Genomic DNA, 18981 nt, shown 5'->3' with positions numbered 1-18981 from the left:
GTAGAGTCCTGTCTTCATCCAGCCCTCTTCTTACCTTCCGATAGTTTAATGGCACAGCTTTAAACAAACCCGGAATTTTACCTTTCAGTCTAATGACCTCAACCAGTGAAACTCTTGACCACACTAGAACCTGTGCATTGCTGTGAAGATAGCGCTTTGAACGGGCTCCCTTTCCCTCACTGCCAATCTTAAGTGCCTGCCCCACCAGTGTTCTGTTGGGATGCTCGCTCGGCCACCATGGAGAGCTGGGCTGGGATGAGTGGGCAGCCTTCTCCTCATCGGGCCTCACTGCATCACACAGCTGCTGGCCTTCCCTTACGCGTCTCATGGCCGCCTTTCTTCTTTAACTCAGGGACGGCATGTTGCACTCGTGTCATGAGGTTGCTAATGGCATTTCATGCGATTCCGTGGGGGGGGCTGCAATGTTGGGGAGCAGGGTAGAGCAGCTATTGCAACTGAATGTGCTAACAGGAAAATGCATTAAAAGAGCTGGTATGGGGAAGTGATTTGAGATACAGCTGAATGTGGGGAAATTTAGCTTTTCCTTTTCTTCAGAAAAGATGATGCACTCAACATCCAAATAGCGGTAATCAATCTGCATTTAAGGCAGCACAAATGGCCACTTCTGCAGAGCTGTATAATGTCTCCATTTCCAAATAGTTCTCTCCTTCAGGATATTAAGAGGATTTGTTCACACTCTTGAGCTTAGCCTTCTCTTCCCCCACCCCCACCCCAAGTTCCCACTGAGCTCACTCAAGCTTTGAGTCTTCATGACTGACGTGAAGGGAGATGGAGTAAAGTTTGGGCCTATGAGGTTCGTTTACCGTCTTGCATAGAAAGCCATGGACAGTTGTGCAGCTGCGGTCTGAAGATAGGCTGGTGGTCGTAAGCTGTTTTCTGTGTGCTGTCTTCTGTGATCATGAGGTGGCTGGTATTCATGGTTGTGTTCCCCCAGAGAAAGTGTTCCAGGCTACCCTTCCGAGATGGTGTGGCTCCCTCCGTGTGGCTCCGCTGTGGACCATTTGCCCAGAGCAGCTTGTCCATTCTCTCCATCTTACTGTTTTCTTGATCATGAGACTATTGTCCTTTCACACAGTCCAAAATATTCAGTGTATTTGAAGGTGATCGTGCTTAGGCAAGATTTTCCGTCCTGAACCAGTTGTTACGCTGGATCCTTGACTGTCTTCCATACCACCACCATGCCCTCGACCAGTGATCCTGCGAGTGTGACTGTTAGGCCACAGCATCACTGTTAATTGGCTGTTTGGAAGGATGCTCAGTCTCTCCTGCATCAGAAACTCTGGGATTGTTTGCCCACAATCTGTTAACACGTCTTCCAGGTGATCCTACAACTGACATTTGAGAACCACTGCCTTCACCATCTTGGTGTAGTGGGTTACAAGTTGGACTACTAACCAACCGCAAGGTCAGCAGTTAAAAACCACTAAGTGTTCTGTGGGAGAGATGTGAGGCTTTCTCCCCCCAAAAATTCATCCCAGAAATCCACAGGGACAGTTCTGGCCTATCCAATAGGCTTGCTATGAGTCAGAGTTTAATTTGTTCCTCAGTAGTTCCAAGACCACCATCTAATCCCAGCATGTGTCCCTGTATGACAAATAAACTGTTAAACTATCTTTGGAGTTACAGTCCTAGAAATAAAGACAGAGACCACAGAATGGAGTGGACAAGCCTTGCCTGCCTATTGAAGTAGGAATGGCGGTAGCAGCTTCCCCACGTTCCCAGCCATCTTGTTTCCACTGGACCCTTCAGACCCACCCTTCTGCCCTTTCCCCTTCCTCGGCCTCTGCATTCTGGGCTCCTTAATGGACCCCTTCTGAGCAGGCCCAGAGAGTGTCTGAGTTCTGTGGCCTCCCCTTGAGCACTGGGCGCTGGCTGGCTTTGGCTCATCTGCAGTGTTAGGTGCTCGATGGTTGGAGAACCAAGTCTCCATGGAGTGTGGCCATCCTGCCCCTCCTCTGTTCTAATCCTGGGGATCTCTCAGGAGGACTGCAGTCTGAATAATGACTCACTGGCACCCCACTGACGGAGAGTTTATAACCCTCAGGAAGGGAAATCTGCTCCCAGTTCGCTCTTCTTTTTTTTCCCCCCATCATTTTTTGGGGGGGCTTTTACAGCTCTTATAACATTCCATACATCAATTGTGTACATATGTTGCCATCAACATTTTCTAAATATTTACTTTCTATTTGAGCCCTTGGTATCAACTCCTCTTTTTTCCCTCCCTTCTCCACTCCCACCCTCCTGACCCCTTGATAAATTATGTTATTATTGTTTTCATATCTTACATGGACCTTTGTCTCCCATCACCCGCATTTCTGTTCATCCCCCTGGAGTGGGGGGTAGTTCTCTCTCATTTCTAGGCTGCTTTGCCTGTCCATTTCTTATAAATGCCTCCCTCTTTTATCGTAAGCTGCGTCTGGCTCCCCCTCCAGATTTGGACCCAGATGTTGAGAAGGAATGTTTCCAGTGCCTCCTGCTTTTGCTTTGTGTTTACAACACCATATCCTTAGTGATCTTTTCCCAGCATGTCCCAGGACATGAAGCACCACTGTCATTCTCCGAACCAGAAGTCAAAGAGCTGTGGCTTTCTCTCCGTCGGAAGTCATGTTTGAATTTCTTGTCATTCATTTATTTTTGTAACCAAACATTTAAGCAAACTACCATTGAGTCATTTCCAAAACTTTGTAAATTTCTGTGGGATCAAGCACCCAAGGAGCAGCTGGTGGATTTGAACTGCCAGCCTTGCAGTTAAGAGCCTAGCACTTACCTCACAGAACCACTAGGACTCCTTAATTTTATGCAACAGCAACAAATCATGTGCATAAAAACCAAGCCTACTGCCAGTGAATCACTTCTGACGCATAGTGACCCTATGGGACAGGATAGAACTGCCCCTGTGGGTTTCCAAGACTGTAATTCTCCATGGGAGCAAACACCCTCATCTATCTCCCTCGGAGGAGCTGGTGAGTTTGAACTGCTGACCTTACGGTTAGCAGCTCACTGTATAGCCACTTCACCACCAGGGCTGCTTTGTCAGGTTATGCCGAATAAAACCCCAAAGTGGCTAAACTAGAAAGGATTTGGGTGAGCAGGTAGCTAATTGCAAATATAATGGCAAGAGGGAGAGATCTGTGGGTCGCAGAGGTACCTAAGGAGAGGGCCTGGATCGAAGGGTCATCCACAAATAGAGTGTCCGTGACCAGGCAATGTTCTGCCTGGCTCACCTTGGAAAGGGAACCGGAAAGTAGAAGTGCTGCCTCCCTGTCCTGTGACCCAGCAGCTACACTGCTGTGCATTTATCATACAGGAGTCATTAGAGAGGTGCCCAGCAGTTTGCCTAGAACTTCGTCCTCCTGGCAGTATCTATAATTGTGGAGAAAACGACATCCGCCTAAATATCCAGCAGTAGTCGGTTGGTTAAATGATGGAGCATACGTCAATATGATAGCTGGTCACTGGTTAAACACGAGATGAAAACAATTATGATCAAGGGAAGTGTCCCTTTAGCTATTGGTGTTTATTTGCCAACTGTCTCTGGGCCTGAGGAAAGTTTGCTACAAGCTGCTTTCTACTGGTACAAACATGTTGGTGGGTATGTGGCAGGAGTGCTCTGAAAATGTAGAACTCGAATGGCATTATGGATCAAGGGTCCCTACAGCTTTCCTTGGATGGGCTTATTTTGTCTTAGTCATCAGGACATCAAAAACTAGGGGTCCAGGGTCTGGGTGGCACTTCTGAGTTCCCGCGCCATCTAATCTCCCCTTCCTGAGGACAGGTTCTTCCCCGAGGCCTGTAGGCTGGCCATCACCCTACCCTTTTGGTGCTCACCTGGAGGTCAGCGGCTGTGGGGGGCATTTCCTGCCCGCTCTAGCATGAGGGTGGCACTTCGGTTGTCTTCTCTGCCCGAGAGCCCACAGGAGTGTAGGTGGGTCAGTTGGTTGGTAACTTATTTCTCTGCCCCTCTCTCCTGGTTGACCATGGCAGTCCATTGCCATGCCTGCCACCATTTCCTTCTTAGCTTCGTTTCTGACGAGGTACTGACCTGTTAATCCATCTTCCTCCTCTAGATCATCGGACTCTCTCCTCACATCCAGGCTCTGTGGTTGTCACCTAACCCACCCTTGCAACAGTAGCTCTTGGTTTCCATGAACTCGCCCTTGTGAGTGCTCTGAGAGTGGCAAGTCCCTGTGGCTTCTTCCGGCCTCCCAGGCCCCAGTAGAAATACCAGAGTGGTGATTTGGCGCTGCTGAGGTCCACTGACATCTGTCTTGGGTTCTTGCTGGCCGCGGCATTGATCGCGGTCACCTGATACCAGAGAGGGGCCTTTGAGTGCCCAAGTCTGACGCTCTCTGTTCTGCTTTAGAGCCTTTTGGGGGGAGTTCATTCCCCTTCTCTCTCCCCAGGCGTTTATCTTTCCGTCTGCAGTCGGAGCTCCCCACAACCTCACCAAGAGGCTCTTTTATGGCATCTTGGGGTGGGAGGGGTTGATACTTTTGTTGTCCCTACTCCTCTGCTCACAAAAGGGTCAGAGAAGCAAGGCCGGGCCAGTCCAAGGAGGGAATTGGCCAGGCTGAGACCCCGAGCAGCCGTGAGCCTTGTGTCCAGAAGCAGCAGTAAGCCCGAGTCCTTGCCTGCTGTCACTTGGCTGTCTCCACCTCTCTAGTTCGAAGTATGCTCATTTCTACGTCACAATGTCAGTCCGCAGCATCTGTTCAGCTTTCTTAGGTGCACAGTAATGGAACCAGATGACCCCGTGTTTACATAATTATGTGACCATAGCTCTGTGTGAAATGCTGTAACAAATATGAAGGACAGAATCCTAACCCTCAAAGGGCCTGTAGTCTAGCTGTAGAACCAAGATTAACCCAGGAAACATTTTGAAAGGGACCTATTACCATGTCTGTGCCAGACTGCTCTGGGTGCCCCGTGAATAGGGCTCCCTGCTGCAGGGTTTCTACAGGAAAGCAGAACTCTGTGTGTGTAGTCAGACTTGTAAAGAACAGGGGCTCAGGTGGAACAGTGACCCGGGGCGACACACATAAAGGACACCCTCCGTGTTGGGAGCCAGGGTGGGCGAAGCCAGGCCTAGCTGGATTAAAGGTTGCCATGAGGAAATCCGGTGAAGGTGTACATTTAGACCATGTTGAAGAGGCACATGACCCACCTAGCTTTTCAGGTGGATACAGCAGGCTGGTGATCTTTGGGCAGGATCATGGGAGCAGATGATGAGATTGATTGCTATGGAGACATTGTGTGACCAGGGTATGTGCTTTCAGATCCAAGTGGGCTCTAGTGTCCAGAGGGATCAGGTGAGCCTAGTTGAAATCTTCACCTTGCAATCAATGGTGAGGGCCTGGGCCTGGATGGTTCCCAAAGAGCTACGTGAGCACATTGGGAAGGAAATGAGGTTGGAGGGAGGGAGGGAGCTGAGGCTGATGAAGAGCTGGTCTCTGGTTACCAGGAAACTATCGTTGAAGGAAAACTAGCAGTACAAAGGCAGCTTTGGGGGGGCTCTGTGCTCCATGGCCTCCTTCCCAGCCACATCTTTGCCCCGTTATCTCCCTGTTGGATTTTACTTCTGCTTCCCGTTGCTCTATTTTATTTGGTTGCCTTTGATATATGACAGTTCTTTTTGTGAGCATCTGATGAAAGGCCCCACCTCCTAGGAAAAGCCACACCTGTGATCCTGTCACCATGTCCAGGTTGTTCATTCCTGCTCCCAGTATTCCACCTGAAGCTCCCTAGGGCTCCAGCCGGCACATTCCAAATGTGACACTGATCGTGTATGGCAAGGTTGGCTCCATCCATCAGCCTCTTTGCTTTGGGCTTTCCTTGTAAACTGACAAGTGTATTTTCACAGTATCTCAGTCTACTGTCACAGCTTCTTCGTGGGTCCGAGATGGGCTCCTATCGCATGTCAACAGTGCTGATGCTTCCAGCTGGGAGGGAGTTGGTCCTTGGGGTGTGGGATATAGTACAGCCTTCCTTATGCTCCGGCCATAGGGGATCCAGCCCTTTACCTCTAATGTTAAAAGCAACCTTAGTCTTCTGTTGTTGTTTGGTGTATCAGGTATCTTTTGGCCAAGAGGAACCCATGTGACAGAGTCAAACTGCCCCCATAGGGTTGTGTTGGTCAGTTGGTTTTAATAATTTTATTTCTCTTGTTGCTCATTGAGAATGTGCACAGCAAAACCCTATGGTTTCCCTGGCTGGTGTCTTTCTGGAGTAGATCGCCAGGTCTTGGTCCCACGGAGGGGTTCGAACTGCTGACTTTTCAGTTCACAGCCGAGTACTTACCCATTGCTCCACCTGGGTAATCCTTCTCACTCCTCTAGGAACTTTTACAATGCCTTCCAAACCTGTTATTTGGTTCTACTGCATAGTTCAGAAAATTCAGAAATTTAGGTTAAATTTCATAAAAAAAACTTTTTTTTCCCCTCTGGTGTTTGAAATAATGGGATCTTTGCTTGCTTGCTTGCTTGCTTGTTGATGATAATTTGTGCTGCTGCTACATTTCTGGCCTTCCTCCTTTTTACATCTTGTTCCCTTATAAGGCAGGCTAGCCCTGGTGGCATAGTGGTTAAAAGGTCGCAGTTCAAAACCACCAGGTGCTCCCCAGGAGAAAGATGAGGCTGTCTGCTCCTGTGAAGGCTTACATGCTCCGAAACATACCGGGGCAGCTTACTCTGCCCTACAGAGTCACTATGAATCGGCATCGACTCTATGGCAGGGAGTTGGGGTGTTTGGCAGCTCCCAGCCATCCATGGGTAGGTTGCTCAGCATCCCGATGGTGTTCCCGAGGAAGCTAAGAACACACTGTTCCTGTGCCCAGAGTTGGAGAATGTGCTAGGAATCCTCGGTCTACTTGTGCCAGCGCAGTGGGCTAAGGGTGCCTTAACCACGGCCTTACTGCCCCTGCTGAATTGTAGATGTTCTTTCCTGGCAGCTCAGACATGAGAATCTCCAACTCTGCCATTTAACAGAAGAGGAGGGGTATTTCCAGAGACCCTAAGCAGCCCAGCAAGCCAAGTGGTGACGCACCCTTCTGCTGGCCCCAACCTCTCTGTCTGAACAAGGAACTGGATTAGCTTCTCCTGACTGGCGGTGGTTAGGGCCCATTCTGGCTATTGCTGGTGTTGGCCGTCTTTGTAATTCTGCTGCTTGAAGAAGAAAGCTTCCGAGAGGAGCAGGCTGTGTTCTGCCTGCTGCTTCCCTTCTCCCGGCCAGCCCGAGCTCCAGCCTGCCTTCGTGAGGAAGCCACTATTAAACAGACGCAGCAGGACAAGTTGAGAAGCCGGGCGTTTTCATTCCCTGCCTGAGAAAAGGGCTGCAGAGCTGTGGTGGAGGCCTGTAGAGAGGCCTGCAGAGAGGCCGTGTGGGGTGGGAAGCTCAGTGTTCGCTCTGGGAGCAAGTGTCAGAGGCAGCGAGCCTGACCACTTGGCCAGCATCCCGTTGCTCACAGGTTATGTAAGATGTGGGGGAAACTCCACGCAGAAGTAGATCCAGCGGGGCAGCAGCCCACCTTCATCAGCAGACCGTGTGCTCCCCTCTGCAGTCCTATGCCCTTTAAAGTGTAAGCCTTCTCTCTGAAACAGGACCCTCGGTGATGCCACTTCATGGCCTGGCCCTGCTTTTTCTTGAAGTGTCTTGAACCAGCTTTGTGCCTTAGCAGTGGTTGTCAGGGTGCTGAGCAAGATTGCTTCTGTATTCGGTCCTGACGCCATGCCGTCCACAGGCTCTCCCTCCAGCTCCCATGTCCCTGAGCCTCCAAGCTCTCAGAGGACCTGGTCCTTTCACCACAGGGAGCGAGGTGTTTTCCCGTGTTTGAGGATTGTCGAGTGCTACGTGCTTATGTCACAAACAATAACGTGTGCTGGTTTTCCACTGGTGTTGTTTAATAGCCTTTGCTTCAATTCCAAATTGATCCTTCTCTGTGCCTCTAGCTGCTGCTGCTGTCACCACCACTGGTTCTGAAGTAGTTTCAAGAAACAGAGCGCACAGCCACACTCACGGTGCATGAGGAACGAGTTAGATGTCCCTGCCTATCAGTCGAGGCGGAAACGGTTACATGATAAGCGGCTTAGTTAGAATGTACAGTGTGTACATAACCCGGTAGTGTAGACATTCATTTTGACTAGAGATATTCAAAGCGGGCTTCTAAAAGTTGATGGGAAAATTCCATTTTTTCCATAGGCTTTTTGCAGGCCCCGCCCCCTATACATCATGGGTGTTATTTATATATATACTGTACTATCACATGCCTGGCAGCATAGTCGCTTTGTATGCAAGAGACATGAGATCCACATGTTGTGTTCCCTACACCCTGCTCTCTGTTCTGGATCTCCAAACGGCTTTAGAAGCTCACTGGACCTTAAGCAGATACATGGTCCAATGTTGCCTGAGTGGACGTCAGACACGTGTCTGACATTCTCCCATACGTACAGAAGCCTTCTTCCCTTCTGCAAACCACTCTTGCTTTATGCTTTTTCCCTCATTGAGGAACACCTGTAAAGTCCCATATTGGACTCCCAGGAGCTGTGTTGGGGGGAGAAGCTCTTGCTAAGGAATCGGCTTTCAGGGGGACTGAGAAGCTTTCTGGGAAGGGTCTCCCGCCCCACTCCTCACCCCACCCCCACCAACCACTCTCATCCACATCGATGCTGGGACCAGGACAGGTGTTCCAGGCTGACCTCGACTCTTCTGCAGATTTCTCGGGCCTCCTAGCCTTTCCTTTGATTGCCTGGGGCTGGTAGCCTTACAGTGGGCTTAATTTAAACTTGATGATTAACTACCTACCTGTTACCAACCAGTTTTGCTTCTATTTGTTAGGAAATAACAATATGTTTCTCAGTTTACATAAGGTGTTACAATGTTACTCTAGCTGCATCTTGAATGGATCTTCAATTTAATTACTGTATCTTAAATGGGAGACAATCAAGCCTTTGAAGAGTCTCACCGTACTCACTTCTAAGGAGCACTCTGGCTGTACCTTTTCCAAGCTAGATTTGTTTGTTCTTCTGGTAGCCCTTGGTAATTTCAGTATTCTTTGCCAAAACCATATTACAAATGCATCAGTTCTTCAGTTTTCACATGCATATGAAATGATTGAAAATACCATGCCTACCAATGAGTTGTAATCCATACTGAAGGCTGTGTTCTTGGATCTTCAGCAGTAAGTGCTTCAAGTCTACCTTGCTTTTAGCGAGCAAGGTATGTCCTCTGCATATTGAAGGTTATTAAGCCTTCTTCCGACCTGAAGCCATGTTTGTCTTCATGTAGCCCAACTTCTTGGATAATTTGTTCAGCATATACATTGAATAAGCTTGAATAAAGGGGTAATTTCTGCATTCTGTAGGGTTATCTTTTTTCGGAATGGGCACAAATACACATTTCTTACAGTTGGCTGACCTAGTAATTGTCTTCCACATTTCTTGGCATAGGCTGTTGAGTACCGCCAGCTCTGCAGTAGTTTGTGGAAACATCTCAGTTGATATTCAGCCCATTTCGGGAGCCTTGTATTTTGTCAGTGTCTGCTATGGGGCCTAGCCACGTGTCTTCCTTCAGTGGCATCAGAACGTGAGCACACCTGGCCTCGATTGGAGGTTGGCCAGTTCTTTGTGGTGCAGGGACTCCATGTGTTCCTTCCTTCATCTGTTGGTGGACGAGGCCTCGTTTAATATTTTGCCCTTGGGAACAGTCAATATTTCCACTTGAGACCTGAAACTTACCTTCTGTTCTTTCATCTGTAGAAGTGCTGCATTTGATCTTCATTTGCTCCTCTAATTCTGGGTCTTTGCACATTACATTGTAATATTTTGTCTCTCTCAAGCTGCCTTCTTACATTTTCTTCATTATTTCTTCCAGTTACTTCTCTATGTTTAAGAGCTAGGTTCAGGGTGTCTGCTGACTTCCATTTCTTGTCTTTTACTTTCTTTGTGTGATATTCTTGATATCATCCCACAACTTGTCAAGTCATTGGTCATTAGAGCCCAATGCATCTAATCTGTTTTTCAGATGGTCCCTAAATTCAGGTGGGATATACTTCAGGTCATATTTTGTCTTTTGTGGGCTTGTTTTAATTTTCTGCTGTTTTAACCTCAGCTTGAATATGAGCAATTGATGAGCTGTTCCACTGTTGGCTATAGCCTTGTTTTGGCTGATGTCATTGAACTTCTCCATTGTCTCATCTCTGAGAGGTAGTTCATTTGAGTAGTCTATCTGGTGAGGTCTACATAGTCTGAATTTTTTTAACTTAAAGAATCCTGTTTTGTTTTTTGATGTCCTGTGCACACTTATTTATTGTATTTTGAGCATGTTCCCTCTGTTAGCATGTTCAGTCTTGTGAAGTCCTGAATTTCTGCTTATGGCAAAGAGCAATTTACGCTCATCTACAGAAAGCAGTGTCTAAGCTGGCTACCTCACTGCTCCTGCCTGCAGAGCTGGTATTCCCTCCCTTCCTGCTGTGTGGCCTTGCTCTTCCCTCACGCTGCACGTAGCCCAGTCAAGGTCATGAGTTCAGCTGTGCTGCAGCATCAGCCTGTCTGTGTCTGGGCCAGACCCATTTATTTTCCTTGTCCTTGCTATCAGAGGGGAGGGCCAGAGACAGTGTGTGCCCCAGAGGACCTAACGAGCGTAGCAGACCTGGCCTTGCCGGAATGCGAGTTAAGCTGGGCTGGCAGTGAGCTGCCTTGCCTCATAGAAACTTCCTTTCTAAGGCGGTTTCCTTGAGCTGAGTAAATCCAGGAGACCTGTTGATGGGAGGGAAGCCTGTGGAGATAGGATGCCAGTGGTAGGGAAGCAGGGTGCTGGCGAGTTGGATTATTTGTTGCTGTCTAGCCTGGCTGCCCTGCAGAGGACACATGATGGCCCCGCCATTGCCCGGTAGAGTGGGGCTCTGTGAGTGTTGCTCACTGTCAGTCCCAGGCATTGGGCCTTGCTTCCCAGGACTTCCGTGGGGATTTCAACCTCCAGCCATCCAGTTGGCAACCAAACATCCTAGCAGTTTGCACCATCCAGGGCCTCCTTCCAGCTGCTGGTTTCCCATAAAAGCCATCTCCACTGGTAGTCTGGAAATCCCAAGGTCCCAGGACACATGTTAAGAATTAGCCCAAGTCACTCATCGTTAACAGAAACTGAGGAATAGAAGGGAGCGATGCTGACTCCGTGGCAAGTCCTAAAGTGACGTCCTTGCTTCAAGTTATAGAGGGACCACGTGGCTCCAAAGAACTTGATCTTTTCTTTCACATCACTGAGCGAATCAGTGAGTAAGTGGGTAGATGGGCTTTTTCCTTGTTAAGTCTGCCCTTTGATGGATTTCCCTCCTTTGGGGAAGGAACATGGATAATGAATTAAAGAGTGTTTGTTGTTTCTGAACCACGGGCATCACATGCGAGCTGGTGGGCCCGCCCCGGTGGTGTGCTGTCAGATGCGCACTGGACTGCTGACCACAGGATCCGTGGTTCACACCCACCAGTGGCTCCCAGAGAGAAAAATGAGACTGGCTGCATCAGGGGAGATTGACAGCCTCGGACAACCCTGCACGGGGGCTCTGTGAGTGGGAGGCAGCTCGCTGGTAGAGGGTTTGGTTTCGGTTTTGAGAGAACCTGAACCCCTGGGAAGGAGGAAGGGGGGAGAGAAGATGATCTTCCATTTTTCACCACCTCTGGCTTCTTTGGGGCTGGTTTCAGAAGTTGGGGTCCTGAACATAGTGTCATAGAACCGAGAGCATCCCGACCCTTGGGGCTTAGTGGGGGCTTTGCTGGGGAGAAAGGAGGGAGGAAAATGTTAGTGGGAGGCCCTTCCCCCTTACTCCTGGAGCTAGAATGCAGGGTAAGGTGGAGGGGCAGCCCTTATGGCTCGGCTGAGATCTGCTGGTGGGGGCAGTGACCTTTGTGGGGCTATGAGGTGACCTTAGTGGTGTTAAGACATGTTTGCACAACTAGCCCTCAGGCCACCCGCCTAGGGACTAAGAGAGAAAAGGTGGCAGGTTGGAGCCAACCCCCCAGTGGGCAGGTGTGCCACGGAGTCCAGAGTGGCCTGTTCTGCCCATCATGATGACAACCCCAGATGAAACAGAAATGCCGCCGAGTGAGTGTCAGTCATGTAGCATCTCTCCCCACTCCAAACATACACACACACACACACACACACACACACACATACACACACACACCATTAAATGTCTTCTCCGTATAATATTGCTTTATTCAGGGTAACTTTTTACCTCAGAGGAACTTATTTCCATTAGAATTGGAACACTGGCTACATATTTTGCATTTTAAATGTTTAATGTGATTAAACGCTGAAAGAAAGGTTATTACTGCTCTGTTTCTTACTTGTGTGCTCTTCCAACTGATTCTTCCTTTGTGCCCAGAACAATGCCTATAATTTGGAAACAAGTGAGGAGTGCTCTCTGATTACCAGGCCCCACTAACTGGCACTAGCAACGAGTCCTGGTAACTCGGCTGCCCCTCCACCCGACGTGCTCGTCCCAGCAGTGTCTGGGGTGGCCTGTGCAGATATAAGTCCCCATCCAGGTGCATCCCCTTTTTGTGCACGTTTCCCTGCCCTGCCCTTTCCCCTGGTGATTTTCTCTTACCCACCTCTTTCTTCTTTCCGACAGAGCTATTAAGAATGGCAAAGGCTTGCACAGCAAGAAGGAAGTGCCCATCCACCGCGTGGCAGACATATCCGGGGTGAGTCTTGACCAAAGGGCCACAGCTTGCTGGCTCTGGGGGTGACTGTTTCTGGGGCTTTGGCTTATGCACCTAAAGCAGCCCTATTTATTCATTCTGGAAAATCAGAATTCAAATTTTGATATAAAATCACATTCCATCTTCCTTCCCAAATTGTCCCTAGGTTGCTCTGTGATTTTCAATGATGATTCGTTAGAAGCTTTTTCTTCCCAGTCACATTAAGATTGACTTAAAAAAAGGTTTTTCAATTCCCTGTGTGATTATAACTGTGAGTGGGACATCTAAGGGGAGGGTGAAGGTCAGGTATGGGCTTCCTGACAGTGAATTTTCTCTGACTTTCGAGGGTGGGGCAGAGGGAGTGTTAATGTGAGCTCACTTTCTAGTAGCATTGATAATAGAATACAAAGGGCTCCCCAATGGCCAGGCACACCTGACAGCTTAGTGCTGAGAATTCACCTTATGCAGGTAGGTCCTCTCTGTGCTCAACAGGCCCCTTTGGTAGTTGAGAGGGTCTAGTTATTCTGGTGCCCACTCGGGGCCAGGAACGGCTCACACCAAGGACAGAACCCAGAACAAAATCAGTGCTCTCCCTGTAATCAGATAGGAGACACAATGGCAATGCCAGGTAGTGACACCCGCCCTGGTTGTCAAGTGCTGATGTTGCTCAGGCAGCCAGGGACAGCTCTTTGACCCATCCATTCACCCTCTCTTCTGGGACACCCGTGGCTAGGGTTGTGCCATGTGCCTCGAGGACCTATGACCAAGCAGAGATGAAGTGGTGCACCCTGAAGAAAATCCTACTCTCCATTAACACCTAGCCCTCAGGGATGAATGAACAGGATTACCCCCCCTTGGGTGTGGGTGGTGTTCCCAGGCCTGTTCTCTGTGATTGTGCACTACAAAAGCATCCTCACCTCTCAGGGCCCACAACTGGTTCATTTTAAGCGATGGGGCGCTGCCCTGTGTTCTCACTCACCAGGTGCTGCTGATTCCAGGTAGGACAGAGCCTTTGAGGTGGAGAGCCACCTGCAGTACAGCCTCCCTTTGGCACCTGCAGTGAGTGTGGAATCCTAACAGCCAGTTGCTGGTGCGCTGTGCCCGTGTGGGTCAGTGTAGATCCGTGCTCCATAGGCTTGCCCTGGCAGGTCTTTCGGAAGACCACCCAACCTTTCTTCCGTGACATCTTTGGGTGGGCTATACCCACTCCCCTTGAGGTGGGCAGCTATGTGCACCCCCAGCCTGGGGCACCCGTGTCAACTGCTTTCAGAGTCTGTGCTACTTCTGACCTTGGTGCCGTTTAATGTTTTCTTATCCCTCTGTTTTCATTTTTTTTGGTAAAGAGGAATCTTGAGAAAGTTGTCCTCATGTCTTGCCCATCGCTTTCTTGCCACCCCGCTACAACTGCAGCTTTGTCCCACGCATAGCTTTACTCCCTTTACTGTCTGCATTATTGGAGAATTGGTTTGCTTTTAAGTTATTTAAAAATAAATGCCAGTTAAATTTCCCTCCGTTAGCGCATAAATAAAGGAGGAAAGCATGAGCCACTGGGAGGCAGGAAGTGAAGAACCGATTCCATTTACATAGATGTCAGGCTCGACCTTGTCTGCCTGGATCACACATTATTCAGCTCGATTACCGTTTTTTTCCGGAGCCTCTGTAACGGAGGAGTTTTGTCATTTCCCCGCTAACCTTCCCTTCTTCCCGTCACTGTGTTGTGTTAGTATTCATGAGTGCCGGTGTTTTGGGTGCCCTTGTGACGCTTAAGTGAGATGTATGGGTTTCACTGCTCCCAAAGCATGCTGGGGACCTGGCTGTTGAGGGACGGGTAGGCATGTGGGTCAGACAGGCCAACAGCCCACAGCTTGACGAAGATAAAATGCACCTGGAATAGAGGCGCTGTAATATACATACTTAATTGTCTTGTAATACACTCTGGACTGCCTCCTGCATGGTCGGTCCTTGGATCCAGCTCACTAGCCGCTCAGAGGCAGCTAGGTGAGGCTCTCTGCTCTCATAAAAGATTTACAGCCTCAAAGCCTATCTAGTGTCACTATGAGCCAGAATCCACTTGACAGCCATGGGTTTGGTTTTGCGAGGTAATTATCTCATCTATTAAAAAAATACTCAAACTCACTGCCACTGAGTTGTTTCCAACTCATCGTGAGCCTATAGAACAGAACAGAACCGCCCCGGGTTTCTCCAACGAAATCTTTACAAGAACAAAAAGTCTCATTGTTCTCCAGCAGCTTGGCTGGTGGTTTTGAACCACTGGCCTTGCAGTTAACAGCCAATGCATAACCTACTGCGCCACCAGGGCTCCACTAATGGTTTCATGAAGGTGTCTTCGCCTTTATTTGATGTTTGTTGTTGTTATTGTTGTTGTTTCCATTGTCCCTGGGTAGAGCTCCCTCTCAGTTTTGTTGACATGATGGCACAATGTACTGCCAAAATGTTTGTGCATCATACACCTGTTGCCCTCCATCCGTCAATACAACAGGTACAAGGTCACATTTGGTTTCCTGAAAAAAATTTGGGAAATGGATTGACTGTGTGATAGGAAAGGCCATGTAGCCTCAGACTTTGGGAGCTGAGCATCTGCTCCATATCTCCTCTCTGACCTCCTCCCAGACCACTTCTCAGACACTGCCGACTCAGAGTGAGCCTATTATAGCACAGGGTAGGACTGCCCTGTGAGTTTCCGAGACTGTAACTTTACAGGAATAGAAATCTCCATCTTTCTCCCTCAGGCTGGTGGTGGTTTAGAACTGCTGACCTTTCAGATCCCAGTCCAATGCATAATCTCTATGCATCAGGACTCCTCTAGAACCGGGTACAGTTTTCCGATTTTCCCCAAAGTTTGAGATCAATGGCTTCCAACACTAGGGCTTTTGCACTGTATCTTGCTTATGAATGCAGATAATTTGGGCCACGAATACCTACCTGGAGTGGCGTTTTCTGGATTGTGGACAGGCATGGCATGGCATCCTCACTGAATGAGCCTTGCGTTGCCTCTTGGCTCTGGTTTTGATAATGGGGGGGAGGGGGGGCAGTGTCTCAAGAAGTTCACAGGAAACATTGCAAGTACTTTCAAGTCTCCTTTGTAATGAACTATGTGAAGCTCCCTCATATACGTAGCCCGTCGTCATCTTCGACAGTTACTTTAGTGACCACTCAGGGGTGAAAAGGTGCTTACCTTCCAGGCCAGCAGCCCCTTGGGTCTTGACCCTCACGGAGCTTGTCTCCCTCCTTTAAAACTTCTCAAGGTAAGTGATGTGGGCATCCCTGGTGTGGCCCTCACCCGCCGGCCTTTTGGTGACAATCTGACTTCCTCTCTGGCCAGTGCTCTTCCTTGTGCCACTGTGAAGCCAACTGAGAACTGACCGCCTTGGTGATAGATCCAATTTGATTTGGAGAATAGCTTGATGACACTCGCTTCACTTTGTACAGCCATCTTTTCATTCTTTGTGGCAGTTTTCCCTGGTCCTATCTCGGTCCCGTCCCTCACCCACAGACAGAAAATGGGAATGTGCAAGTCAGTGGAATGAGCACAAGGCTGTTCTGTATCAGAGGTTTATTACTGTTTTTCCTGTAGCCTACTCTGTAATAAATACGATCTCCTGCAGATACAGGGTGTAAGGCAGGCAATAAAGTGGGGCCCTCTCTGTTGTTCTGGTAAATCAGACAAATTAATTATGGTTCCCAGGCAAGAGAGGGCTCCCCACTCCTCAGGTGCAGCCAGCACACACCTCATCCTCTTGCATGTGGTGGATGCTCACGAATCTGGGGGCCGCCGAGGTAGCTGTAGGGTCGCCTCTGTCCTCTCCTTCCCCGTTTTGTTTTGCTTGTCTGTTGGTGACGCGAGGGGAGGCTCGAGCCTGGGCTGGCACCCTCTATGATTCTATGATTCTCTTCCCCTGAGTCTCCGAATGGGGCTTCGTCTTCTCCATGCCTTCCCACCTTCTCCTCTGTGCTCTGACCTCTGCTCCTGTTATACACTGGTGGTTTGGGTGACCTCCTCTATTCATGGTTGCTTTTGTTACAGTGCATGGTTGTTGTTTGCCATGGAATTGATTCTTGACTCATAATGACCCCATGTTGACCCAGTAGAACTGTCCTGTTGGCAGGAGGGGATCACCAGGCCAGCCCTTTCATCAGCACCTGAAAGCTGGATGGTTGCCACCCGGGGCTCCTTTGGAGGAGGTGCAGTGCATCACCAGCCAACAAGAAGACTGTGCTGAAGTCATGGCTGCAGTGTGTCAGAACTGGCCCGGGGGAGGGGGAACATTTGGGTCCCTGTGCTTTTAAGTTACTCAGTTTGGTCTGAAACGAAATCTTACAGCATTGACCAGTAGTGAGATTCCCTCCCGGCCCCCATGCTTATAGGGTTTATTAGGAAAATTAGCAGGTTACAATTGAGGATTGGAAATTTCTGCATACCGTTCTCAGTTGAGACATGCTTGTCTTGGCCATACCCTCAGACATGCTCCCGCTAGTCCTCTTTGCCTTGTGGGCCCCTGTCTTCTACCGGCTGGTTTCCTAGTTGTGCTACTGCCACTTCTTTGCCACCACCTCTCTGCCTCTGCTTCAGGGTCCCAGCTCTGCCGACTGGATTGAGGAGGTTCCAAGCGGAGGTCTTGGGTCTGAGAGTGAAGCTTTAATCCCGGCTCCTCTTCCGCGGTGATAGTGAGACAGCCCCTGGCCAGGGAGATTCTCGTTGCAGACATAAAGGATTGCGTTTCTTCTCACAACGTAACAGTCGTAAGGTCCAGTTTTCCTTAGCACTTCCTCCTGACCCATCCCTTCCCTTTCTCCACCCTCTCCTTGAGGACTTGAAACATTTTATTCCCCCCTTCCAAAGGGGCTGAGGGAGCCTTCGTAGGTGTGGTGGGATACATTTTGGAATGCTAAGCACAGGTCAGCAGTGTGAACTCAGCTGCCACTCTTGGAGGAGGAGGCTTTCTACTCCCATAAAAAGCTACCCTCATGGAACCCCAGGATCAGTTGGGGATGCTGCACGTGGAAATCGACTTGATGGCAGTCGGGGGACCTTTGTGGGAGTTCTCTCCTTATTTTCACGGGGAGTTGGATCTCATTGACTGGAACATCTTTTTAAAAGGGACTTTAGTTGTTTGGTTTCAATTTAAAGTAATTTTCTTTTTGACTCAAGAAGGGCAAAGTGATTTGCCCAGTGACCAGAAATGTCCAACATGGCAACACCACCCAGGGACCTGAAGTTGGGTCTGAGTTGAGTTGCCGGCCCCTTTGTATGTCTTCTTCCCACCAGGCTTAGAGCATCTTCTCTTGTGACTCTACAGTTTCCTCCTGACCTTTCAAGTGGCCGGGAGTAGTGGTGACCGCAACGCGCCTCTCGGGCTTGGGTGGGTCCCCATGGCCAGCCATGTCTGTTGCTCTCCTCTAACCCCTGTCATGTTCACTGTCTCTCCTGTGTGCTTTGTCTGTCCACCCAGGGCCTTTCCTGCTGGTTGCTGTGAACTAGGGGGCTTCCCCACATACTGGCGCTGCTGGGCCTGCCCTCAGAGCCTCCAGAAGAAATTCAGAAAGAGAACAGTCTGCTGTCTCATTATCTGCTGAACAAACATGGGTGGTGGGAGTGACAGTTTCTTGAGCTTACCTCCTTTCAGCTCCCTTCTTTGGGGGCTGCATTACTGTGTCCATTTGCTTTTCCTCTGCCCCACCCAGAGGGTCCTGGACTCCAGCTGGACTGCTGTGCAGTTAGCGTGCCTGGGTTCTCACTACAGCAGTGTCAGAAATCTTAATGCTCCTGCCTGTGTGGAGGCCAGCTGCTTGCCCTTGCTTGTCTTCTCTTTTAACTTTTTCTCCACCTCTACCAATGTGTTGGTTGATGTTGAAGGGACCTTTGCTGTACCGGAGTGTTCCTCAGCCGGTTTTCCTCCCCCTCACATCACGGTCTTTGCAGGCCCCCAGCTTGGTCCCGGTTCCTGTGACTACATGCTCTCTTCTGAAACTCCCCAGAACTGCAGGGCAGGGCTATCTCTCCCCCACAGGAACTCTAAGGGCCTTCATCCTTTCCCTGGGCATAAGAGGGATGTTTATATTCCCCAGATTGAATGCAAATTAGAAGGACATGACAGGATGTTTTTGAGATGGCATCTTGGCATGTAACACAATTAGTGGTAGTTGTCTTTGATTGACACCGTGCTTCAACTGTGGAGTTCAAACATAGGAATGACTGAGACGGTGGCCCAGTGCAGTGTTTCATTCTGCTGTTCGCAGAGTTGCCATG

At 49.3% G+C, this 18981-nt stretch overlaps 1 protein-coding gene across 1 annotated transcript in view; it reads left to right on the top strand.

The window, feature by feature from the left end:
* SND1 (staphylococcal nuclease and tudor domain containing 1) overlaps positions 1-18981 on the top strand; it is a 483020-nt gene that overhangs the window by 283872 nt on the left and 180167 nt on the right. Inside the window, exon 14 of the mRNA XM_004707793.4 lies at positions 12644-12716. Coding sequence (XP_004707850.1) covers positions 12644-12716 — 73 coding nt within the window. The remainder of the gene's footprint in view (positions 1-12643; positions 12717-18981) is intronic.

The sequence above is a fragment of the Echinops telfairi genome, unplaced genomic scaffold (genome assembly GCF_000313985.2).
Source record: "Echinops telfairi isolate 266 unplaced genomic scaffold, ASM31398v2 ScPeMD7_23;HRSCAF=83, whole genome shotgun sequence".
NCBI classification, from domain to species: domain Eukaryota; kingdom Metazoa; phylum Chordata; class Mammalia; order Afrosoricida; family Tenrecidae; genus Echinops; species Echinops telfairi.
Note: the sequence above shows the minus strand (reverse complement) of the source record. Positions and strands in the feature narration are given on the sequence as shown.